At 64.4% G+C, this 23,914-nt stretch overlaps 4 protein-coding genes across 10 annotated transcripts; 2 read left to right on the plus strand and 2 right to left on the minus strand.

Annotated features, from left to right (window-relative positions):
• Nucleotides 1-934: 934 nt before the first annotated feature.
• Nucleotides 935-3,515, minus strand: LOC134149796 (zinc finger protein 70-like). The gene is made up of 2 exons (XM_062593043.1): nt 3,415-3,515; nt 935-2,380 (listed from the first exon to the last, which is right to left on the minus strand). The coding sequence occupies exon 2, from the start codon at nt 2,351-2,353 to the stop codon at nt 1,799-1,801; it is 555 nt and encodes a 184-aa protein (XP_062449027.1). The 5' UTR covers nt 2,354-2,380; nt 3,415-3,515; the 3' UTR covers nt 935-1,798.
• Nucleotides 3,516-6,724: 3,209 nt separating this feature from the next.
• LOC134149747 (endothelial zinc finger protein induced by tumor necrosis factor alpha-like) lies at nt 6,725-13,594 on the plus strand. Its single transcript, XM_062592953.1, has 5 exons — nt 6,725-6,958; nt 7,856-8,474; nt 9,051-9,166; nt 10,034-10,174; nt 11,208-13,594. Exons 1-5 carry the CDS (start codon nt 6,883-6,885, stop codon nt 11,822-11,824), a joined length of 1,569 nt encoding a protein of 522 aa, XP_062448937.1. The 5' UTR covers nt 6,725-6,882; the 3' UTR covers nt 11,825-13,594.
• Nucleotides 13,595-13,631: 37 nt separating this feature from the next.
• On the minus strand, nt 13,632-17,501 carry ZBTB45 (zinc finger and BTB domain containing 45). 5 transcript variants are annotated; one of them, XM_062593025.1, is made up of 3 exons: nt 17,181-17,501; nt 15,442-16,615; nt 13,632-14,291 (listed from the first exon to the last, which is right to left on the minus strand). In XM_062593025.1, exons 2-3 carry the CDS (start codon nt 16,481-16,483, stop codon nt 13,930-13,932), a joined length of 1,404 nt encoding a protein of 467 aa, XP_062449009.1. In that variant the 5' UTR covers nt 16,484-16,615; nt 17,181-17,501; the 3' UTR covers nt 13,632-13,929. The 5 variants fall into 5 exon arrangements, with proteins under 5 accessions (XP_062449009.1, XP_062449007.1, XP_062449010.1 ...); XM_062593023.1 differs by lacking the exon at nt 17,181-17,501 and adding an exon at nt 16,887-16,939; XM_062593026.1 differs by lacking the exon at nt 17,181-17,501 and adding an exon at nt 16,887-16,922 and having other exon boundaries at nt 15,442-16,612.
• A 4-nt stretch (nt 17,502-17,505) lies between these two features.
• THAP7 (THAP domain containing 7) lies at nt 17,506-23,079 on the plus strand. Of its 3 annotated transcripts, none has more exons than XM_062593032.1 (5): nt 17,506-17,524; nt 19,436-19,515; nt 20,699-20,854; nt 22,199-22,339; nt 22,436-23,079. In XM_062593032.1, the coding sequence occupies exons 2-5, from the start codon at nt 19,436-19,438 to the stop codon at nt 22,965-22,967; spliced, it is 909 nt and encodes a 302-aa protein (XP_062449016.1). In that variant the 5' UTR covers nt 17,506-17,524; the 3' UTR covers nt 22,968-23,079. The 3 variants fall into 3 exon arrangements, with proteins under 3 accessions (XP_062449016.1, XP_062449015.1, XP_062449014.1); XM_062593031.1 differs by lacking the exon at nt 17,506-17,524 and adding an exon at nt 18,121-18,197; XM_062593030.1 differs by lacking the exon at nt 17,506-17,524 and having other exon boundaries at nt 19,330-19,515.
• Nucleotides 23,080-23,914: the final 835 nt, after the last annotated feature.

The raw sequence follows: 23,914 nt of genomic DNA on the forward strand, positions 1-23,914 counted from the left end.
TGATCCAGAGTCACTCAAGTTTGGGACGGGGGTAACGGTGGGATCGGCCCGGGGTTGGGCTGGACTGTGGATGTGGGTCACGGTTAGGCCTAGGCCTGGCTTTGATGTGGACCCAGGCCCGGGCCCTGGCTTAGGGCGTGGGCCAGGGTCAGGGCCTGTACAGGAACCTGTCCCGAGGCCAGATCTGGGCCTGGACATCAGCCTAGTCAAGAGCCTGAACAAGAGCTTTTGCCTGGGGCTGGATGTGGACCTGGTCCGGGCCCATACGCCTGGGCCTGATGCCAGTTCTGCGCCTGGACATGGACACAGGCCTGGGTTTTGGCCCAGTTGTGGGACTGGGTTTGGACCTGGATGTGGGCTTACACCTGATCCGCATCGGGGTGTGAGCCTAGGCACAGGCCTGGATGCCCAGCGTCACCCCAGAATAACTGCCCCCATCGTCACTTGGAGCCTCGCCTGGCCCCGCTGGGCAATGAGGGGCCCTAGGACCAGGCCGGCCATGCACAGAGCTCCCCTGCGGTTCCCTCAGCCCCCATTCCTGCCCCAGCAACCACAGAAGGTGACCAGTCCGGGGCAAACAGCCTCCTTCAGGCACTACTCGTCAACCAGGGCACTCATCAGCCCCCTCTACCCACCTAATCCCACCTCACTTTTGCTTCTCAATCACTTTAACTCCTTTTTTCACCCACAGAGAAGAAATTGGGGTCTCTAAATGAGTTTTGAGTCCTCAAAGCTGCTCCATCTCAGTGGTGGGTCACCCCCTCCCCCAAAGTCTTGTCTGTTCGTCTCCTCCCTCCCACCCCAAGAGCGACAGCAGTGTTTTCAGGCTCCCAGAGGGTGAGCGAGCGGCCAGGCACAAATCCAGGACCATCCCCAAGGAGGAAAGTGTGAGGCCGTTCTCGGTGGGGAGAGAGACAACAGCCCGAGCTAAAGATAAGGACACTGGAAATTCATATGGAAAATTCACACAAAAAAAAACCCCACAAAAAACACTAAAACCCGGCTCCAGCGAGGGCCATCTTGGGAGCAAGAAATGCTCCGAGAAGGCTGCTCAGGAAAGCACCATCTCAAGCCCTTTCCTCAGGCGGCACCGGATGACGAGCCTTGACATAGACACTTCGTTCCGGAGAGATGTGACAGGAGGATACGGCAGGGTAGGGCTCATCCCACCGCGCCGCTGGTTTGGCCCGGAAAACCATCGAGGCAGCTCTGTCTTAAAGAAGTCTCTCGCCTCTGGGTTTCCTGGCAGCCGCCGGCACGAGACAACGCTAACCTTGGCTTCCTCGAGACAGAAACTGATGTCTGGGCTTTCCTCCGAGGCCGTCTTCCTCCGGCAGGACCGGCGAGAAAGCGAGGAACCCTTCGGAGAGGCTGAGCACAGCAAGTCCCGGAGGGGCTGACGCCTGCGGGTGGCGGAGGAGATGCCCCGCCGCTAAATTAGGAGCTTCCTTGCACTGAGAGAAGAAAATACGGTCGGATGAGTCCTGTCTGAGAGCTACCGAGACGGCGTTGAGCGGAAAGCTCCGATTTTTGCCCCAGTCCCGGGACTCCAAGAGCCTGAGGCTCTACAGAGGGAAAACAGGAAGGATTTTCCCCCACCGGTCGATGGCGGGGCGAAGGGGTGAGTCCAATTCCCCCCCTGCAGCAGTCAGGACGGGAGGGGGGGGAGAAAAAAACAGCGTGTGGCAGCCCCGGACGGAGGCGGCGGACCCGGAGCTGCGGCGGGAAGGGGTGCTGGGTCTTCCCACCCGGCGAAAAAGAGGAAAGGGGCAGGAAAAAGGGAGCACGGGGCGGGCGTCTAAGCGCGGTGGGTGCGCTGGTGCCGGAGGAGATGGGCGGCAGCGGCGAAGGCCTTGCCGCATCCGGTGCACTTGTGGGGCCGCTCGCCGGTGTGGGTGGTGCGGTGGCGGGTGAGGTGGGCGGCGCGGGCGAAGCTCTTGCCGCAGTCGCCGCAGGCGAAGGGCCGCTCGCCCGTGTGGGTGAGGCGGTGGCGGGTGAGGTGGGCGGCGCGGGTGAAGGCTTTGCCGCAGAGGCCGCAGGCGAAGGGCCGCTCGCCCGTGTGGGTGCCGCGGTGGCGGGTGAGGTGGGCGCTGCGGCGGAAAGCTTTGCCGCAGCAGCCGCAGCGGTAGGGCCGCTCGCCCGAGTGGGTCTCGCGGTGGCGGGCCAGGTGGGCGCTGCGCCCGAAGGCTTTGCCGCACCGCTCGCAGGCGTAGGGCCGCGGCGCAGGCGGCGGGGTGCCGGCGCGCTCCGGGGCTGCCGCGCCACCCCCGTGGGTGCCCAGATGCCGCGTCAGGTGGGAGCTCCGGCGGAAACCTTTCCCGCAGTACGGGCACGCGTTGGGCTTCTCCCCCATGGCGCCGGCGGTGGCACCTCTGCAGGCCTGGGTGAGGAGAGAGTGGCACAAACTGGGGTTACTGGAGTGACTGGGGTTGGCACTTTTATTCCCAGCCCTCTCCGCGCTGCCCCGAAGCACCAGAGTTTCGGCCCTGCTGTAGGATTTTCTTATCCCCTTAGGCAAATTTCATCCCCTGATGCCCCGTTTTGGAACCGCTCCCAAGTGGCACCCCCAAGGCCCCCCCAGATTTCAGCCACTGCTGCCCAAACTTGTCCCTCGGGGCTGAAATTTGTCCCTGCTGCCCAATCTTGTCCCCGCGCTCTCCTACTTTGTCCCCCTGCCGCTGGGTTTTCCACCTCGCAGGCAAATTTTATCCCCCGTTAGCCAATTTTATCCCAAAATTTTATTCCAAAATTTTGTCCCCGCTGCCCAATGTCAGGAGCTCGACATCACCTCGGCACTGGGGGTGCCCCCCTTTCCCCCCCCCCCCAGTTTCAAGGGATCCCCATGCTCATCCCCTCCCCCGTTCCTAGTTTGGGAAGGGGGGTCTTGCCTCCCTCATTCCCAGTTTGAGGGATTTCCCCTCTCCCCCATTCCCAGTCTGGGTGATTTCTGTCTGCATTCTCAGTGTGTGTGTGGGGGGGATTTCTCCCCCTCCCCTATTCCCAGTTTGCGGGGGGGGGTCACTCATCCCCTCCCAGTTTGCAGGTTTGTCTCTCTTGTCCCATTCTCAGTTTAGCAGGGTCTTCCCCTCCCCCGTTCCCAGTTTGAGCACCTCTCCACCCCTCCCCGGCTCCCAGTTCGAGGATGGGAGTTCCGTCCACATTCCCAGTTTGCGGAGGGGGGAGGGGGAGTCTCCCCTTCCAGCGCTCCCAGTTCGGAGCTGCCCAGCCCCTCTCCTGCTCCCAGTCCAGAGATCCCAGCGGCCACCCCTCCCCCATCTGCAGCGCCGGCCGTGGGGGGGGGAGGGGAGGCTCCCGCTGCCCCTCCCCCACCCTGCACCGCACCCCTCCCCCATCGGCCCCCCACTCCCTTCACTACCCTTTCCAGTTGCCCCAGTTGCCCCAGTTGCAGCTTACCCGCCCAGCCACCGCCGCCAGGCCCCGCCGCCCTGCCCCCCGCGCGCGGGGCTCTATGGGTCCTTAACCCTTTGCTAGGCCCGGACGCCTGGGTCCCCCGATGCCCAAGTCCTCCGCCTCCGCCACTCTGGGTGCCTGGGTGCCTCCCGGACGCCTGGGTCCCCAGCCGCGGGGGCTGGGAAGAGGGGCAGCCATGGCCGAGGACCCCAGGGTCCACAGGGCCGGGCCACCCATGCAGGATGCCCGCGGGTGCTGGGCCACCCCGGCTGGGGGGCCACTGAGGGCTGCTGTTGCCCCCTCCCCCAGCCAGGGGGAGGGGACATCTAGATCCAAGTCCCCAGGGTGGGGACAACTCACATGGGTGCTTCCACGGTGGGATCGACCCTCCTTGGTGTCCCCAGGGTGCTGACACCCACTGTGGTGTCCTTAGGGTAGTGACACCCACATGGGTGTCCCCAGAGTGAGAGCATCCCTCCTTGGTGTCCCCCAGGGTGGTGACACCAACGTGGGTGTCCCAGAATAAGGACATCCTTCCTCGGTGTCCCTCAGGATGGTGACACCAATGTAGGTGTCCCTGAATAAGGACATCCCTCCTCGGTGTCCCCCGGGGTGGAGACACCAATGTGGGTGTCCCAGAATAAGGACATCCCTCCTCGGTGTCCCCTGGGGTGGAGGCATTCTTTCTTGGTGTCCCCAGAGATGGTGACAGCCACATCAGTGTTCCCAGATTGGGGAAACCCACGTAGATGTCCCCAGGTTAGGGACATCCCTGCTTGGTGTCCCCAGGGGTGATAACACCCACATCTATGTCCTGAAGGTCCACGCATCCTTCCTAGGTGTCCCTGGGGTGGTGACACCCACGCGGGTTTCCTCGGATTGGGGACATCCCTCCTTGGTGTTCCCAGCCTGGGGACACCTGTTTTGGTGTCAACGGGGTGGTGACACCCATATGGCTGTCCCTGAGGTGAGGATGTGCCCTGAGGTGTCTCCAGGGTGGGGGCACCCAGCTGAATATCAGTGTGATGGGTGACACCCATATGGGTGCCCCAGGGTGGGGACAGCCACAGCGGAGGTCCCGGGACTGGCCCCTGCTGTGGGGTGATGAGAACCAACCCCAAGGACCGACCCTCTCCCCAGGACTGACCCCGCTGTGGGGTGACAGGGACCGACCCCCCAGGACTGACCCTCTCCCTGGGACTGACCCCACTGGGGGGTGACAGGGACTGACCCCCCCAGGACCGACCCTCTCCCTGGGACTGACCCCACTGGGGGGTGACAGGGACCAACCGCCAGGCCCGACCCTCTCCCCAGCACTGACCCTCTCCCCGGGACTGACCCCACTGGGGGGTGACAGGGACTGACCCCCCAGGACCGACCCTCTCCCCAGGACTGACCCCGCTGTGGGGTGACAGGGACTGAACCCCCAGGACCGACCCTCTCCCCAGGACTGACCCTCCTGTTGTGTGACAGGGACTGACCCCCAGGACCGACCCTCTCCCCAGGACTGACCCCTCTGTGGGGTGACAGGGACTGACCCCCCCCAGGACAGACCCTCTCCCCAGGACTGACCCTGCTGTGGGGTGACAGGGACTGACCCCCAGGACTGACCCTCTCCCCAGGACTGACCCCGCTGTGGGGTGACAGGGACTGACCCCCCCAGGACCGACCCTCTCCCCAGGACTGACCCTGCTGTGGGGTGACAGGGACTGACCCCCAGGACCGACCCTCTCCCCGGGACTGACCCCTCTGTGGGGTGACAGGGACCGACCCCCCAGGACTGACCCTCTCCCCAGGACCAACCCCCTCCCCAGACTGACCCCCAGGCCGACCCTCTCCCCGGGACCGACCCCCCGGTACTGACCCTCTCCCCAGGACTGACCCCACTGTGGGGTGACAGGGACTGACCCCCCAGGACTGACCCTCTCCCCAGGACTGAACCCGCTGTGGGGTGACAGGGACTGACCCCCCCAGGACTGACCCTCTCCCCAGAACCAACCTCCCTCCCCCGACTGACCCCCAGGCCGACCCTCTCCCCAGGACCGAACCCCCCCCCCCCCCCGGTACTGACCCTCTCCCTGGGACCGACCCTCTCCCCAGGACTGACACTCCACCCCCCTGGACCGATGTTCTCCCCGGCGACCAACCGTCCTAGTACCGACCCTCTCCCTGGAACCGATCCCCAGACCCACCCCCTCCCCAGGGCCGAGCCCCCCCCCCGGACTGACCTTCTCCCCAGGACTGCCCTCACCCCCAGACCGACCCTCTCCCCAGGACCAAGCCCCCCCCCCCGACTGACCCTCTCCCCAGGACCGCCCCCTCCCCCCTCGGACTGATGTCTCCCCCCAGTCCCCCCCTGGTTACTCTGCTGGTCCCCCCTTCTTCGGTGCCCCCTCCCCTCGGTCCCTCCCCCCCCCCGGTGCCCCTCCCCTTCCCCTCGGTTCTCCCTCCCTCCCGCCCCCCCCCCCCCCCGGGGCCCCGCCGCCTCCCCCCCCGGTGCGGGCGGGGCGCGGAGCCCCCCCCCGCCCGCTTCCGCCGCAGCCGGCTCGGCCCGGACACGGGGCAGGGCCCACCCGAGGTACTGGGGGAGACTGGGAGCACTGGGGGGACTGGGGAGAACCGGGGGGGACTGGGGGAACTGGGAGGGACTGGGGGAACTGGGGAGGACTTGAGAGGCTGGGAGGCATCGGGAGGACTTGGGGAACTGGGAGGGAGTGGAGGGACTGGAGAGGCTGGGAGGTACTGGGGGGGGGCGACTGAGGGAACTGGGAGGGACTGGGGGAATGGAGGGACTGGGAGGCACAGAGGGGAACTGGGGGAGCAGGGAGGGACGGGGGAAAGAGAGAAACTGGGAGGGACTGGGAGGCACCAGGGCGTACTGGGGGCACTGAGAGGCACCAGAATGAACTGAGGGAAGGGGAGGCACTGGGGGAGACTGGGATGCTTGGGAGGAACTGAGGGGACTGGGGAGACTGGGAGTACTGGGATCCCCAGGGAACGGGCACTGAGAGCTCGGGGCAGGGGGGCACTGGGGATTACTGGGAACGTTGGGGATGACTGGGGAACTGGGAGGTTACCAGGAGAATCGTGGAGGGCACTGGAAGTACTGGGGGGATCTTGTGGTGGCTACTGGGAGTGACTGGGAGGGGAGGTACTGAGAGTGCTCAGGATGCCTGGAAGGTTAGTGGGAGCGCTGGGGTGGGGAGGGAGAGGGTGATTGGGAGCACTGGAGGTGATGGAGGGGTACTGGGAGCACAGGGGCTTCCTGGGAGCACTGGGGTGACAGGGGGTGACCAGAGAGGTTCTAGAAACAGTGGGGGTGACTGGGAAGTTACTGGGAGCACTGAGGCTGAGGGGGAATTATGGGAGGAGGGTTACTGGTAGAACTGGGAACGTGAGTGGTGGGTGATTACTGGGAGCACTGGGAACACTGGGGTGACAGGCGCTGGCCGGGTGTCCCCGCAGGTGCCCATGTTCCTGGCCGAGGTCCCCTGGGCGCTGGTGGCCCCGGGGCAGCGCCCACCCGGGCCCCCCGGACCCTCCCCAGGTGAGCACCCACCCACCCCGTGTCTCCCCATCACCTCGACCCCCCTGTGTCCCCCCCTCTCCCATCGTGTCCCCCCACTCCCATGAGCACCCAGCCCTCCTGTCCTCCGTGTCCCCCTCCATCCCTCTGCAGCCCCCCGTGCCCCCTCCAGGTCCTCCCACGTCCCCCCCCATCCCTTCCTGTCACCTCCAGGTCCCCCCCATATCCCCCTGGGTCCTCCCAGTGTCTCCCTTTGTCCCCTCCAGGTCCTCTCATGGCCTCCTATGTCCCCTCTGGGTCCCTCTGTGTCACCTGCACTCCCCCCACCCCGTGGCCCTTCCACATTCCCCCACAGGTCCTTGGGTGGCCCCAGGTCCTCTCATGTCTCTCTGGGTGGCCCTATGTCATCGGGTGCCCCCACATGTTTCCCCAGGTCACCTCATGTCCCCAGGTGTCCCTGTGTCCCTTAGGTGGTTCTGTGTCATCTTATGTCCCCACCATGTGTCCCCAGGTCCCTCCATGTCCCCTCATGACCCTGCCTGGAGTCCTTCTCTCCTTCCATGTGTCCCTAGGTCACTTCTTGTCCTTCCAGGTTTCCCATGTCCCGTCACATCCCTGCCATATCATGCCACATGTCCCCTCTGTGTCCCTACATGTGTCACTGCATGTGTCCCCCCAGCATCCCACCACAGGTCCCCCATGTCCCCATGTCACTCTGCACATCCCCCCCACGTCGCTCTGTCCCCATATGTCCTCTCGCATCTTCATGTCACTTCATGTGTCCCCTCAAATCACACTCTGCGTATCCCCATGTCACCACGTTCCCTCGCCACATCCCACCCTGTCACTCTGTGTGTCCCCCGTGTCCCCATGTCACACCCTGGCTCCCTCTGCCTCATCTCTCCCTTCTCTCCACAGCCCCCGGTGCCACCAACCCCCCGCAACCACCCCCGGAGCCATCACCACCCAACCACCACGTCCCCGGCGCGTCCCCAGCGGCGCCCGCCGGCCACCAGCACAGCAGCGTCCCCTCGGCGTCCCCCGGCCACCGCTGCGGCGACTGCGGCAAGACCTTCGGGGCCCGCTCGCGCCTGGCCGTGCACCGGCGGGTGCACACGGGCGAGCGGCCCTTCGCCTGCGGCCACTGCGGCAAACGCTTCAGCCAGAGCTCGGCGCTGGGCCTCCACCGGCGCCTGCACACGGGCGAGCGGCCCCACGCATGCGGCGAGTGCGGCAAGGCCTTTGCCGTGCCCTCGCACCTGGCCGTGCACCGGCGGGTGCACACGGGCGAGCGGCCCTTCGCCTGCGGCCACTGCGGCAAACGCTTCAGCCAGAGCTCGGCGCTGGCGCTGCACCGCCGGGGCCACACGGGCGAGCGGCCGCACGCTTGCGGCGAGTGCGGCCGGGCTTTCGCCGTCGCCTCCCACCTGGCCGCCCACCGGCGCATCCACACGGGCGAAAAGCCTTTCCCCTGCCCACAGTGCGGCCGCCGCTTCCGCCAGCGCTCCGGCCTCGTCGCCCACCAGCGGGGCCACAAGTAGCCCCCGCCAAGGGGAGCCGTCCCGCTGCCTGGGGCGGCCGCCGTAGCACCCCGGGCACGAGCCCACCGGCAGGGACCCACGAGCAGATGGGGACGGCCCGCGTCCAGCTGCAAGCAGTCCGAATCCACCTCTAGTGGATGCCCTGACTGGCTTGGAACATCCTAAATCTGGATCTGAGCGCCCCAAATCTAGCTCTGGTCACCCTGAGTCTGACTCCGAGCACCCTAAATCCAGCCCCGAGCACCCTGGATCTATCTATAGACATCCAGAATCTGGTTCTGAGCACTCCACATCTGGCTCCGGACACTGAATCTGGCTGCAGACAACCCAAATCCACCTTTGAGCATCCAAAATCCAGCTCTAAAACACCCTGAATCTGGCTTTGGACACTGAATTTAGGTCCCGACACCCCAAATTTAGTTTCAGGCAATCTGAATTCGGCCCCAAGCTCCCAAAGTTTGGCTCTGGACACCTGGAATCTGGCTTCAAACACTTGAGTCTACATCTGGACACCCCGAATCAGGCTCTGGACACCCTGAATCAGGCTCCAAGCACCCATAATCCCGCTCCAGACACCCTAATCCAGCTGTGGACGTGGACACCAAATCTGTTTCTGGACACCCCAAACCCATCTCTGAGCACCCAAAGTCTAAGCAGCCCAAATCCAGCTCTGGATACCCCAAATTTGGCCCGGGACACACTGAATCCTGCACTGAACATCCTGTACTAATTGGGCTCTAGACACCCTGGATCCAACTCCGAGCACCTGGAATTTGGCTCTGGACACTTGACTCTGGCTTCAGACACCCTGAATCTGGCTCTGGACACCCCAAATCTGCTCCTGACATGCTAAATCTGCCTGTGGGCACCCTATATTCAGCTCCAGGCACCCTGAATGCGCCCCAGGTTGCCCCTGAGCCCCTGTGAACCCTGAGACCCTCCATCCCCTTAACTCTGCCCCATGGGCCAGCCTGCAGAGGTGGGGACCCACCGTGGGGCAGCCGAGCCTCATTAAACCCTATTGACTCCCTCCCCCTCTGGCTCCCGGTGGTGTATATGGGGCAGAGAGGGGGCTCCCCGAATGGGGCAAAACCAGCGGAAATGGGGAAAACTGACCCAAGCGCCTTGCTGGCTCGCAGGGTAATAGTTGCTCGCGGCAAGGAAGGGGTCAATGGCATCGAGTTGCGGTCCGCCGGGCGGCGCGGAGCGGTCCCTGGCGGCGCGCGAGCGTTTCCGGGTCGCGGGGTGGCCCCGGCGACGGCTCTACGGGGCTGAGGTGAAGCGGGGGGGCGGGAGGCGGCCTGGTACCTCCCCCCGCGGCCTCCTCGGCCCGACAGGACCCCCCTGACCCCCCCTTCCCCAAATCGGGTCTCCCTAAGGGCCCTCCGGTGCCCTACCAGGGTTTCCCCTTCAGGGACCCCCCCCCGCTGTGGCCCTCCCCCCTCTAGTGCCCCCCACAACCTCCCCGGTCCCGGCCCCCTCCCTCAGCCCCGGGTCTATCCACTGGGTCCTAGTGCCCCTCCGCCGACCCCTCCCCCCCATCCCGCACTCCCAGTCCCCCCACTACAACCACCATCGCCGCCGCCTCCCCCCCCCCGGGGCCCCTCGGTCCCCCCCACCACCCTGGCTGAGCCCCCACTCCCGGGTCTCCCCGCAGGGATGGAGCAGGCAGAGGAACCGTCCGGCGCCCGTGCAGGTGAGCCCGGCCGCAAAACGCTGTGGACTGGTGGAGGGTCGGGGCCAGCGCGCATTCCTCTGGGCCAGCGGGGTCCAGCCCTGGCCGGGGATCCTCTGGGCCAACGTGGGTCCGGCCCTGGCTGGGGTTCCTGCGGGTCATCCTGGGTCCAGCCCTGGCCGGGGTTCCTTGGGGCCAACATGGGTCCGGCTCTGGCCAGGGTTCCTTGGGGCTAACGTGGGTCCAGCTATGGCCAGGGTTCCTTGGGGCTAACGTGGGTCCAGCTATGGCCATGGTTCCTCTGGGCGAATACAGTTCCATCGAAGCCAACATGGGTCCAACTCTGGGCAACGTAGGTCCATCCAGGCCAATGCAGATCTGACCTCAGCCATCGTAGGCCTATCTGGGCGAGGTTTCTCATGGCCATGTCCAGCTGAGGGTTGAAGATCCCAAAGAATGGAGACCTACCACCTCACTAGGTGTGATTCGGGCTTCACCACACATGAGAGAGCTCAGAGGGGTCTCTGGGAGTCCCGGGTCCAACCACAGCCAACACATCAGGGCCAGGTCGCTCATGGCCACGTTGAGTAAGAGTTGGTGTCTCCACAGACGGAGACCCATCACCTCCCTGTGTCTGACCTCAACTCCGTTCCCACTGGAGAAGAGGGAACATGATCTCCAGGGTCCAACCCCTGTCTCAGAATGGGTCTGACCTTGGTCAGCACTGGCTCACGTGGGCAGGGACCCTCATAGCTGGACAAAGGTTGGGTCGGAGGGCACTTTATGGCTTTGTGGGCAAATATCCTCCTTGGGGGGCAACTTGGGAGTTTTGGGGGGCAATTCAGGAGCTTCGGGAGGACAAATCAGAGGCTTCGAGGGTAGCAAGTTGGGACCCATAGGAGGTCAACCTGGGAGCTTCAGGAGGCAACCTGGGAGCTTCAGGGGGCAACTTGGAAGTTTTAGGGGGGACAGCTTGATTCAAGGGGGCAATTCAGGAGCCTCAGAGGGGCAATTTGGGAGCTTCAGGGTGATGCGTGTGTCTGTGTCCCTGCAGGGAGTGGAAAGAGCCACAAGGTGGACATCATCGAGAGCCTGGCGACGTCCCCACTGCTGCCACCACCCTCCCCGCCACCCTCCCCCGAACTGGGTTGGCCCTGGGGGGCGGCGGCAGCAGGCACCCGCAAGCCTTACAAGTGCACCGAGTGCGGCAAGGCCTTCGGGCAGAGCTCGCACCTCATGCGGCACCTGGGCACCCACACGGGCGAGAAGCCCTACAAGTGCGGCGCCTGCGCCAAGAGCTTCGCGCAGCGCTCCAACCTGCTGCAACACCAGCGGGCCCACACCGGCGAGAAGCCCTACGAGTGCGGCGCCTGCGGCAAGCGCTTCGGCTGGAGCTCCAACCTCAGCCAGCACCGGCGTCTCCACACCGGCCAGAAACCCTTCCAGTGCGGCCAGTGCGGCAAGCGCTTCGGCGAGAGCGCTCGCCTCCTCGAGCACCAGCGCACCCACACCGGAGAGAAGCCCTACCGCTGCCCCGACTGTGCCAAGACCTTCAGCCGCGGCTCCCACCTTGCCCGCCACCGCCGCCTGCACGCTGCCGAAAGGGGCCCTGGCAAGGCGTGCGGCCAGAGCGCGGCCCTCGCGCTGCGCCGTGGAGCCCACGGGCTCTGAGGGCCCCCGCTTTGGCGGAGGGGAGGCTTGGCGGCGCAGCCGGACCTCGCACGGGAGCCACGGGGATGGAGTTCAGCCCTGGCGGTGCCCACTGTTGGCTTGCGGAGAGTCAGCGTGGGCAGACGGGCATGGCGTTGGGGACAGAGACTTGGGGAGGGTCCATGACGTGGCCAACAGCTACCATGGCCCTTCTGTGGTTGCTGCAGGGACATGGTTCGGCCCTGCCAGTGCCCATCATCGGCTTGCAGAGAGCCCACGTGGGCAAGCGGACGTGGGATCAGGGCAAATGTGGACAGGAAGACTTGGAGATGGTCCACAACATGGCCAATGGCCACCATGGTCCTTCTGCAGTAGCTACAAGTACGTGGATTAGCCTCAGCAGCACCCGTCATTGGCTTGCAGGGGACCCAAATGGGCAAACGGATATTGGACCAGGGTCGTAAAGACTGGGAGGCTCCACAATGTGGCCAGCAGCTACCATGGCCCTTCTGCAGTAGCCACGGGGACGTGGTTTGGCCCAGTTGGCCCCCATCATTGGCTCATGGAGAGTCCACGTGGACAAACGGATGCAGAGTTGGGGACGAACACAGATAGGAAGACTCGAGGAAGATCTGTGACATGGCCAACGGTGGTCATGGGCCCTTCTGCAGAAGCCACAGGGAGGTGTTTTGACCCCACTGATGCCTGTCATTGGCTTGCAGAGCCCACATGGGCAAACGGATGTAGGATTGGGGCAAACGTGGAAACGAAGACTTGGGGTTGGTCCATGACATGGCCAATGGCCACCACAGCTCTATTGCAGTAGTCATGGGCACATAATCTGGCCCTGTGAATGCCCAGAATTGGCTTGCAGGGAGCCTGCGTGGACAGATGGGCCCACATTTGGGATTGCGAGTGTAAATACTTTGGGAGGCTCCACAAAGTGGCCAACAGCTACCCCAGCACTTCTGTGGTAGCCACGGGGACATAGTTGGCCGAAATGGCACCTCTCACTGGCTTGTGGAGAGCCCACATGGGCAAACGGACGTGGGATGGTGGGCAGACATGGACAGGAAGGCTTGGGGGTGGTCCATGACATGGCCAGTGGCCACCACAGCCCTTCTGTGGTAGCCACAGGGATGTGGTTCAGCCCCATCAGCACCTGTCGCTGGCTTGTGGAGAGCCCACGTGGGCAAACAGATGTGGGATCGTGGTTGTAAATACTCCAAGAGGCTCCACAACGTGGCTGATGGCTACTGCAACCCTTCTGTGGTAGCTACAGGAACATGGTTTGGCCCTGATCATTCGCTTGCAAAGCCAACACAGGCAAACGGATGCGGGACCAGGGACAAACATGGACACAAAGACTCAGGGAGGATCCATGATGTGGGCGACGGCTACCACAGCCCTTCCATGGTGGCCACCGGGATGTGGTCCAGCCCCATCAACGTCCATCGTTGGCTTCTGGAGAACCCACATGGGCAAACAGACACGGGATTGGGGCAGACATGGACACGAAATTCAGGGCTGATCCACGGCACAGCCAAGGGCTGCCGTGGCCCTTCTGTGGCAGCCACGGGGATGTAGCTTGGCCCCCATCGTTGGCTTATGGAGCGGCCGCGCGGGCAAACACGGACACAAAGACTCGGGGAGGCTCCGCACGTGGCCAGCTGCTCCCGTGGTGGCCACATGCTCGTGGGACCAGGGGAACCTCGTTAAAGGCCAATTCCTAAAAGCGACTTTGCACCGAGACGGGCTCTGCCACCGGGATTTTTAGGGGGCAAAACAAAAAAAAAAAGGGGGGGCGGGCGGGCATGAATGGGACTGATTGTTTCCTTAAAACGTTCGTGTTGATTTTTCAGAGCCCGCTGGGCATAACGCGCGCGCGCGGCGCCGACAGCCGTTTAATAACCCGGCGCGCGGGGCCGGAAGCCGCGGGCTGCCCTTCCTCGTCCTTCCTCGCTCTCAGCCGCCCCCCGCGACGGGCGCCGAAGCCGGCGCGCCACGCTGCCCGGCGCGTTGCCCTTCCTCCCCGCGAGTTACGCGCCGGAAACCGGTTTCCTCCTCCGCGAACGGCGCTGAGTTCGCGAGGCGGAGGCAGAGGACGAGGGCGACGGCGAGCGCCGTCAAGCCGGGCCGGCCTCGGCGCCCTGCCAACCGGCCAGGCCGGCTTCGGGAGCCGGCGGTTCGGGCTGCCAGGCGTCGGCGGGCGGCGGGGGCGGCCCGGCAGCGGCGGCAGGGTGGTTGGCGGCAGCGTGGCGCTCCAGGAGGGTGCGGTGGGAGAAGCCCTTGGTGCAGAGGCGGCACTGGAAGCGCTCGGGGCGGTGGGTGCGCATGTGGACGTTGAGGGAGCTCTTCTGGGTGAAGCGCTTGCAGCAGACGCCGCACTGGAAGGCGCGCACGCCCGTGTGCGTCACCATGTGCTTCAGCAGGTAGTCGCGCAGCGAGAAGGAGCGCCAGCAGATCGAGCACTGGTGGGGCTTCTCGCCTGCGAGGTGGCACGGCTCGGTTCGGCTCGGCTCTCCCCGCCACCCCTCGTCCCCAACCCGCGTCTCTGCTTCCCCCGCGTTGTGTCCCTCTTACGGCCCCGTTCCGTGTTCCCGTCCCTCTCCCACATCCCCATCGCCTCCCCATTCCCATGTCCCTGTTGTTCCCCCCCCCCCCCGCCCTCCCATCCCCATTACAGCCGCGCCCGCCGTCCCCATTACATCTCTGGCCCCTCGTGTCCCCCCCACAAGGTCCCCATCCCTGTCCATCCCTCCCCGTGTCCCCATTGCCCCCCATTCCCTCCCCCTTGAAGTCCCTGTCTCCCCCCATGTCCCCATTACGTCCCCATCCCTTCATATCCCCCCTTTTGCCCGTCCCTGTTACATCCCCGTTCCTGCCCCACATCCCTGTTGCCCCACGTCCCCGTTACGTCCCTCTTCCCATTCCCCCACGTCCCTGTTAGGTCCTTGTCCCTTCATATCCCCATCCATGTCCCTGTTTCTGTCCCCACCACCTCCCCATTTCCCCCCATGTCCATTATGTCCCCATCCCTTCATATCCCCATAATGTCCCCATCCCTGTCCCCCCATGTCGCTGTTGCCCCACGGCCCCGTTACGTCCCCGTCCCTATTCCCCTCCCATGTTTCCCCATTGCCCCCATCCCCATTGGCTCACAGCCCTGTCCCCCGCACATCCCCCTTCCCCGTGGCCCCACAGCCCTGTTCCCCCACCCCCAATGCCCTTGTCTGACAATGTCCCCCTTCCCCGTGGCCCCGCTCCTCCATCCTTGATGTTGCTGCCCCCCATGTCCCCCTCCCCAGCACATCCCCACTGCTGTGTGTCCTTGCTCCCCCACCCTGGATGTCCCCATCGCCCCATATCCACGTTTCCCCCTCCATGTCCCTCTTTGTCCCCACTGCCCCATTTTCCTGCCCCCCCATCCCCATCCCCACCATGTCCCTGTTGCCCCCCACAACCCCAAACCCACTGCCCCACGTCCCCATTCCCTCACGCTCACTCTCCCCATCCTCCCACGTCCCCATCTCCCCTATGCCCCTGTCACCCCTCGCCGCCACCCCCCCATTCCCCTGTCCCCCATCTATGTGGCCACAAGAGCCCCATTTCCCCCTACCCCGATTTACGCCCCTCACCGGAGTGGATGAACATGTGCTTGGTGTAGTTCTTGCGGGAGCTGAAGGTTTTCTGGCAGTGGCCGCACTGGTAGGAGGGTTCGGGGCAGCGCGAGGGGCCGGGCCGCGACGCCGCGGGAGCCGCTGGGGCGCCAGGGCTCAGCCCCACCTCGGCCCCAGCCTCGTAGAACGGTGCCGGCGGCGGTGGCGGCGGTGCCGGGGTGAAGGCGAAGGCGTCGGTGCCTGCGGGCGCCTTGGCCCCGAAGGCGAAGCCCCGGCCCGCTGCCTCCAGGCTGCAGTCAGGCCCAAATTTGCTGCCGTCCTCGCCCGGCCAAGGTGGCAGAAACGCCTCAGCGAAGACCTCAGGTGCCCCGAAGAATTGGGGCTCCTCGGCGGCAGTGGCGAAAGGCGCCGGGGCGAAGCCTTCCTCGCCACCACCGCTGCTGCCTCCGCCGCCCTCCTCCTCCTCCTTGACGGGCAGCTGGAGCCGCAGCGGCTGGCGCTGCTTGCGGCTGTGGCAGCTGGGCGCTGGCTCGGGCGCCCCAAAACGCCCCTCGGCATCGCGCTGCGCCGCTGCCAGCAGGTCTCGTAGCTTGTAGCGCACGTCAGCTCCCTTGGGCGCCTCGGGCACCTCCGCCTCGGCCTCCTTGGGTGGCTCGGGCGGCCGGGCTACGGCCAAAGCTTTGGGGCCGCGGCTCTGCGAGATGATCTGAGTGCACTCGTCGATGACCGTCTTGATCTGGAGGATGGAGGCGGCCGTGAGGATCTGCAGAGCCTCGGACTGGGCGACGACGAGGCAGCCGCTGTACATGAACTCGACGAGCTGGCGCACGGCGCCGCTGGGCACTACAGGCGGCACCTCGATGGCCGAGTGGCCCAGCAGCAGCTTGTCGTGGAAGAAGGGGCTGCCGGCGGCCAGCACGCAGCGGTGGGCCCGCAGCGTCGCCTCCCGGATGCGCACCGTCACGTCGCAGAAGTGGCCGCCCAGGCGCTGCCCGTTGAGCGTCTCCAGCAGCGACTTGCTGAAGTTCTGCAGGTGGATGTAGTGCACCGCCTCCGCCATGGCAGGGGGGTGAGGACGTCACCGGGGAGCAGTGATGTCACCGGGCAGCGGGGACGTCGCTGGGGAGCGGAGACGCCGAGCAGGGACGCTGCCGGAGGCCAGGGATGCCGCCGGGGACGTCAGCGAGCTCTGCTGTGGGAACAACGCCAGGATCAGGGGACGCCTCAGGGGATGTCAGTGGGGGTCTGGGGACACCACTGGGGATGTCACCAGGGTTTGGGGACATCTCTGGGGTTGAGGAACACCTTGGGGGATGTCACCGGGGGGTCTGGGGACGCCCTGGGGGACATCACCGGGGTCTGGGGACGCCACTGGGACGCCACCGGCCCCTCCCGCCCCCCCTCCCCCCAGGGGGACCCAGGCGTCCGGTCTGCGCGGGGGGAGGGGGCGGGGCCGCACTCACCTCCCGGTCCCCTCCGGAACCACCGCCGCCAGCCCCGGCCACCCGGAAGCACCTCAAAGGAGCACTTCCGGCAGCGGCCGCACTCGGCGCGTCACTTCCGGGGGCGACGGCCATAGAGAATCCTCCGCCGTGCTCAGAGGGGCTGGAGCGGAAGTGAGCTGAAATCATAGAGGAGAGGGACGGGGCCCCCGAAGAGGCGGTGGGAGGATGGTCATGGGGGAGGGGGTGAGGGCGGAAGTGACGTTGAAACCGTTTCCTGCCTCAGGAGTGCTCATGCTCTAAGTCTGGTGTTACCTCTGGGTTTAGTCATGATGTCACTTCCTGATGTTCTGATGATGTCACTGTCTGGTGTGGGTCTGCCATCCAAGTATGTCGGTGATGTCATTTCCTGGTGCCTAGGTAACATCAGAACCTGGTCCAGGCCTGACGCCTCCTGATCTGAGGGTGACATCACTTCCTGGCCTGCCAGTGACGTCACTGCCTGGTCCAGCGTTGACACGATCTCCTCTGTTCGTGGGTCTCTGGCTCTGACATCACTTTTTTCCAGGTGATAGCATAACATCTCATGTAGCCCCACCTACCACGGTGACATCACTTGTCAAGCCACTGCCTGTGCCAGCACTTCCTGTGACATCACGGTCAGTGCTGTGACATCACACCTGCTCCCATGAGTGCACCCTGTCCCCCTCCCCTGGGTTTCCACTCTATGACATCATCACAGGCTCAGTGACATCACAGCCAGCCCTCTGATGTCGCAGCTGGTCTCATGACATCACTGCAGGGACTGGTCACACCCCTTCATTCCCGATTGGCCCACGGGCTGTCACTCACCAGCATAAACCCTTCCCCCCACTTCCTGTCTCCAGGGGCCCAGAAACACACTAAGACTCCAGGTCAGGAGGGGCCTTGAAACACCCCAAAAGCCGAGGGGGGGTCTTGAAACACCCTAAAAGCCTGCTGGGGGGCTTGCAACCCTCCGCAAAAGCCTCATTTTGAGGGGGGAGGCTTGAAACCCCCAAACTCCTCCCACCCCGCCCCCCTCTTCGGAGGAGCCTTGAAACGACCCTTTCCTGCGGGGGCGGGGCGCGCCTGGCCAATGAGGGCGCCGCATGCAAATGTCGGGGCCGCGGGGCGGCCAATGAGGAGGGCGGGGCGGGGCGGGGCGCGCGGCACGTTCTCGCGAGAGCTGGCGGCGGAGGGGGTGGGGGGGAGGAGTCTCGCGGCGTCTCGCGAGAGCGGCGGGGGTGGGTGGTGGGGGGAGGTCGGCGGGGGGGAAGCCGCGCGCTGCGGCGGCGGGATGGGAGCGCCGAGGTGAGGCCGGGCCCGGGGCGGGGTGGGGGGAGAGAGAGGGAACCGGGACCATGACAGGGCCCGGCGAGGGCCAGAACCGGGCGGGGGGGGGGGGGGGGGGAAGAATCTCAGGGGAGTGACGGGGCTGGCGGCGGCCTCGGCTCCGCCCCTTCCGCCCCCCGCCCGGGGATCGCGCCCCCCCCCCCGCAACTGCCCCTTCACGTCGAAGCTGTCCCGCTCCAGCTGGGCCCCGTGACGTCATCACCCTCCCCGGGACCGTCATGGCCTCCCCCCGACTTCTGCCCTTGGTGGGGGGAGGGGGGGGGGTATTTGAGGCTCTTAGGGGCTTCCTCGGGGTTGGAGGAAGCTCGGGGATGGGGTCCCGGCTCTGGGGCAGGTCTTTGGGGGGGAGGGCCTGGGGAGGACCCTGGGATGCTGGGGTAGCCATTGGGGGCCCAACCCCCCCCCCCCCCGCGCCTTTGGTGGGGGGAAGGGGCTAGGAGGGGACCTTTTGGCTCCGGGGAGTATTTAGGGATGTTGGGGGGCATCCTTGAGGTGGGGGGCAGCTTGGGGATGGGGCTCCTGGCTCTGGGGTAGTTCTTTGGGGGTGTCTGGGGGCCTGGGGAGGGCCCTGGGATGCTGGGGTAGCTCTTGAGGGGGCACCTGGGGGACTGGGGTAGTTTGTGGGGGGCATTTGGGGCTTGTGGGAGGCAGCTTGGGGCCTAGGGTAGGTCTACAGGGGCATTTGGTGCTTGGAGGGGCACTTGGGGGCTGGAGATAGTGCTGGGGGGGCCTGGGTCTGGGGGGGGGGCGCCTGGAGGACTGGGGGGGGGCACCTGAGGCTCTTGGTGGGGGGCCCTGGGAGATTAAGTTAGCTCTGGGGGGCACTTGGATCTCTGGGGGGGTGCACCTGGGGGCCTGGGGTAGCTCTGTGGGGAGCACCTGGGATTGGGGGTGGGCACCCAGGCCTTAGAGGTGGCTCTTGGGGTATCTAGGGCTCAGGCAGCACAATTTAGAGTCTAGGGGGGCAACTGTATTTTAGGAGGGGGAAGAGGGTGTTGGGGAGGGGTGCACATAGGGGGCACTTGGGCCCCTCAGTGGTGGGTGGCTGTTGGAAGGAGGCTTATGGGGCCCAGGGGTGCTCTGGGTGCAGGTGGTTTCAGGGTGCGATGGGAGTGGGAAGGGATGTACGCAATTTGCAGTGGGGGTTGTTACCTGCAGCTGGGCCTTTCTCCTTTTTTGCCCCCCCTGGCCCCCAGATGCCCCGTCACTGCTCTGCTGCTGGCTGTTGCACCCGCGATACCCGGGAGACCCGAAATCGAGGCATTTCCTTCCACCGGTGGGTGCCCCCCAGTTCAGGGCACTTGGATTTATGTGCCTTTCCCCCCCCCCCCACCAAGTGATTTGGTTAAGGGAGCTCCCCCTGTTTTGTATGTTTGTTTTGATGGTTTGGTCTTGGTGGCTTCCCTTCTTTTTAGGTTCAGTTTAGTCTGGGAGCTCTCCTGATTTAGGAGTGGTTTGGCCCAGATGTGCCCCCTCTCTTCCTAGCTTTAAGAATGATTTTGACACCTCCTCCTCCCCTCTTTTAGGAATGGTTTGGCCCAAGTGGTCTCTCTACTTTTTGGAGTGGTTTGACCGAGGTGTGCTCCCCCCTTACAAATGGTCTGGCCCAGATCTTGCAACTCCCCTCCCCCCAAGAGTGGCCTGGTTTAGATGTGTTCCTCAAATGAGTGGTCTGGCCCAGGTGTGTCCCCCCTGTTATGAGTGGTCTGGCCCAGGTGTATGCCCCCCCCATTTTATTTTTACCAGTGGTCTGGCCCAGGTGTATGCCCCCCCCCAATTTTATTTTTACCAGTGGTTTGGCCCAGGTGTGCACCCCCCCCACTTTAGAAATAGTTTGGCTAAGCTCATCCCTGGTGCACCCCCCCCCCAGTGTGCCCCTCTTCTTCCTTAGCAATGGTTTAGCCCGGGTGCACCCCCATGCCCCAGGCTGGAGAGTGGTTTGGCCCAGGTGTTTCCCCCTGTTTGGGAATGGTTTGGCCCAAGTCCCTTCCCTCCCCTCTTTTGGGAATAGTTTAGCCCAGGTGCACCCCCATGCCCCAGGCTGGAGAGTGGTTTGGCCCAGGTGTTTCCCCCTGTTTGGGAATAGTTTAGCCCAGGTGCAAAGGTCCCACCTTTGGGAATGATTTAACTGAGATGCATTTCGTCCCTCTGCTCTGTTTGGGAATGGTTTAGCCCAGGTGCATGTACCCCTGCTACTTGGGAGTGGTTTAGCCCAGGTGTATTTCCCCTCCCACGTAGGAATGGTTTGACCCAGGTGCCTCCCCCACCCACCCCCGCCATCTCAGCGAGGTCCAGCCCACCCTCATCCCTTCACCAGATCCTCCATGGACCGTTCCATCTGCTGATGCTTTTGGGGGGGGGAAGATTTTTTGGGGGGGGGCCAGAGCCTCGCAGGACTCCTTCCCCTGCCAGGAGGGGAGCTGATGTGTCCCCCCCCCCCCCATCCCCTTCCACCCCAGGCTGCCCAAGAAGGATAACCCACGGCGCGCCATGTGGCTGGAGAACAGCCGCCGACGGGACCCCAGCGGGCAGGGCTGCTGGGACCCCACCTCCAAGTACATCTACTTCTGCTCCAAGCACTTCGAGAAGAGCTGCTTCGAGATAGTCGGCTTCAGGTAGCTAACGAGGGGGCCTAATGAGGCACTCACCAGGCTGCCTCTCCCAACTGCCCGCAATGGGTTATCCCCACTCTCCCCGCACCCCCAACATAGCAAATGGACCAGTCCAATTAAGCTTGCCCCGCTCTCATTAAGGATGGCTCAATCCAGACTTTTGACACAGTCCCTGTGCCCCACTCAAACTCCAGGGAGGTTTTAATCCCCCCCCCCCCACTAATGGAAATGGTTCACTCCACCCCTGCCTTGCGCAGTCTGCATGAACTCACCCCTGTGCCTCAGTTTCCCCAGTTTTGGGGTTCATCCTCCTGCTCCCTTGGGATGCCCCAAGGACCTGCCCCCCCCCACCCAAGACTTTGGAGCACCCTGAGCACCTTGTGGATTTTGGGTCACCTTGGACCCTGCTTTCAAGCTTTTTGGGCCCCTCTGTGGGCTTTGGGGCACCGGAGACCCCCCCCCCAAAGTTTTGAGGCACATTGGGAACCTTTGGGGTTTTGGGTCACCCTGGCTTCACCCCTGCCCCCAAACCCTAGAGCCTGGGACCTTCTCAGTTCTGGGTCATCACCTCTAAGAGCTTTTGGGAGCCCCCTGGGAGTTGGGGTGCCCCAGGAACCACGCAATGTTTGGCCCCCACCATGGGCTTTGGAGTCCCCCACTAAAGCCCCTGGGGCTTTGGGACCCTTCAGGGTTTGGGGACACCACAGGGACCTCGCCAGCTTTGGGGGCCCCATGTGTTTTGGAACACCCAAGGGATCTTGTGGCTTTTGAGGGTCTCCCCTCATCCTCCCACAGGGACCCCATAAGCCTTGCCCCTCCCCCCACCCCCATGAACTTTGGGACATCCCAGGATGTTGTGGGATTTGGGGTAACCAGGGGGACCCCTCTAATCCCCCCCCAGCCTCCCTTCCCCAGGGGCTTTGGGGGCACCGCATGGACCCTGCAAGTTTTGAGACCCCCCCTGTGCATTTTGGGACACCCCAGGAACCTTGTGGCTTTTGCCCCCCCCTCCCCTCCTGGGCTTTTGAGCATTCCCCCAGGACTTTAGGGTACCCCAGGGGCCATCATGAATTTTGGGATCCTCCCTCCACAAGAGACCCCTCTAAGGGGCCTTGGGACCTCCCCTCCCCTGGGTTTTGGTGGGACATTTCAGGGACCCTGTGAGCTTTGGGGCCCCTGTAGTTTTGGGATCACCCCAGGGCCTTTGCAGGTTTTGGCTAACCGCTGGCCTCCTTTCAAGGGCTTTGGGCACCCTGTGCCCCTCCCCCCGGGTTTTTGGGGTGCCCCTGTTCTCCCCTCTAACCCCCACCCCGCTACGCTGCCTGCTGACATGCTCTCATTCTGCAGTGGCTACCACCGCCTCAAGGAAGGAGCCGTTCCCACCGTCTTCGAGTCAGCCTCCCCTAAACCCCCTCGGACTCCCAAACCGAAGCCCCCCACGCCCCAGAGCGACCCCCCCAAGCCCCTGCGGGCCAGCAGGAGGTGGAGGTGAGTGCCCAGGGCTCCACGGAGGCGGCGGGGTGGGAGGAGGGGACGGGGGGCAGCGGCGGGCGACACTAACCCGGGACGCGCTTCGCTGTGCAGGCGGGACCCAGCCCCTTCCCCGACGGAGCCCCCCTTCTCCACCGATGTCTCCTGCTTCCCCCGGGAAGGGGAGGACCCTGCCGCCCCCGCTGGCGACCACGGCGGCGTCCCGGCCCTCCCTGGCCCCTCGGGTGCCCGGGGCACCCTCCCGGACAGCCTTTTGGTGGCCACGGGTGACGAGGAAGCCACGGCCACCCCGGCGCTCCCTGAAGGCGAGCCCCCGGCCCCGGCTCGCCCCGTGTCGCCCTCGCTCTACATGCTGCGCCTGCCGCCGCCGGCTGGTGCCTACATCCAGAGCGAGCACAGCTACCAGGTGGGCAGCGCCCTGCTCTGGAAGCGCCGCGCCGAGGCCGCCCTCGATGCCCTCGACAAGGCCCAGCGGCAGCTCCAGGCCTGCAAACGCCGGGAGCAGAGGCTCCGGCTCCGCGTGGGCGAGCTGCAGCGGGAGCGCCGGGCGCCCGCCGAGGCCCGCCGCCCGCTCAAGGAGCATCTCCAGGTCTTCGAGCTGCAGCTGCTCAACGACGGCGAGTGATGCGCCGGGCGCCCTCGGCACTTGGCTTTTCTTCCCCCGCCTCCCACCCACCTCCGCTCCGGCGCCGCTGGGAAGCCTTGTAAATAAAAATCCTCTTTTTTTTCTACAAAAAGCAGTGCGCTGGCTTGCCTGGAGAGGAGGGAAGGAGGGAGCCTGGGCAGCCTTACCAAGCTGCTTTAGCTCACTGAACCAGCAGGAAACTGTGACAGGGAGAAATAAACTGATTTTCTGCTGGATCGGTGAATTAAAGCAGCTCAGCCAGTCTTGGGTTGAGGCGGGAGGGTAATACTGCTTTTTCTTGCATCCTTTGGGTCCCATCTTCACAGAGGAGAGCCTGGGCACCTTTCCTCCGCTGATTCAGCTCGGTGATTTGGCAGAAATCCAGCAGAGAAGAGTAAATCATTACTGTGCTGGATCAATGAGCTAAACCAGCTCAACAAGCCTGGGGCAGGGGTGAGTGCTGGCTGTTGCAGGGCCTTGGTGTGCATCTTGCATCTCCCATAGAGGGCAGGAGGAACCCAGGAGCTCCAGCTGGTTCAGCTCACTGATCCTGCACAAAACTCTGGCAGGAAGAAGGGTTTTTTTCTTCTTTTTTTTTTTCTTTTTCTTTTTTTCTGGAGTGGACTGAGCTCAACCAGCTCAGCAAGCCCTGGGTGAGGGCAGGGGTGAGTCACAGCCATCACGGGTACTCGGCCTGTGTCCCCCATAGAGGGATGGAGAAGCCCAGGAGCTCCCCATCTCATACTGGCTATCCTAAACCAGTCCCAGTATCCCATTATAGTCTTTCGGCAGTGGGTAGACCAGATCCTGCTGCGTTTTGGGACACCCCACCCGGGCCATGGAGCCCTTTTGGGGCTTCCTACCTTGCCACCACGGTGCAGGTGGCCAAGGTGCTCCATGGGCAAGTAAGAAGCTGTCGCTGCACAGGAAGCAGCTTTATTCCCACG

This window comes from Rhea pennata, chromosome 21, assembly GCF_028389875.1.
Source record: "Rhea pennata isolate bPtePen1 chromosome 21, bPtePen1.pri, whole genome shotgun sequence".
In the NCBI taxonomy this organism is placed as follows: Eukaryota; Metazoa; Chordata; class Aves; order Rheiformes; family Rheidae; genus Rhea; species Rhea pennata.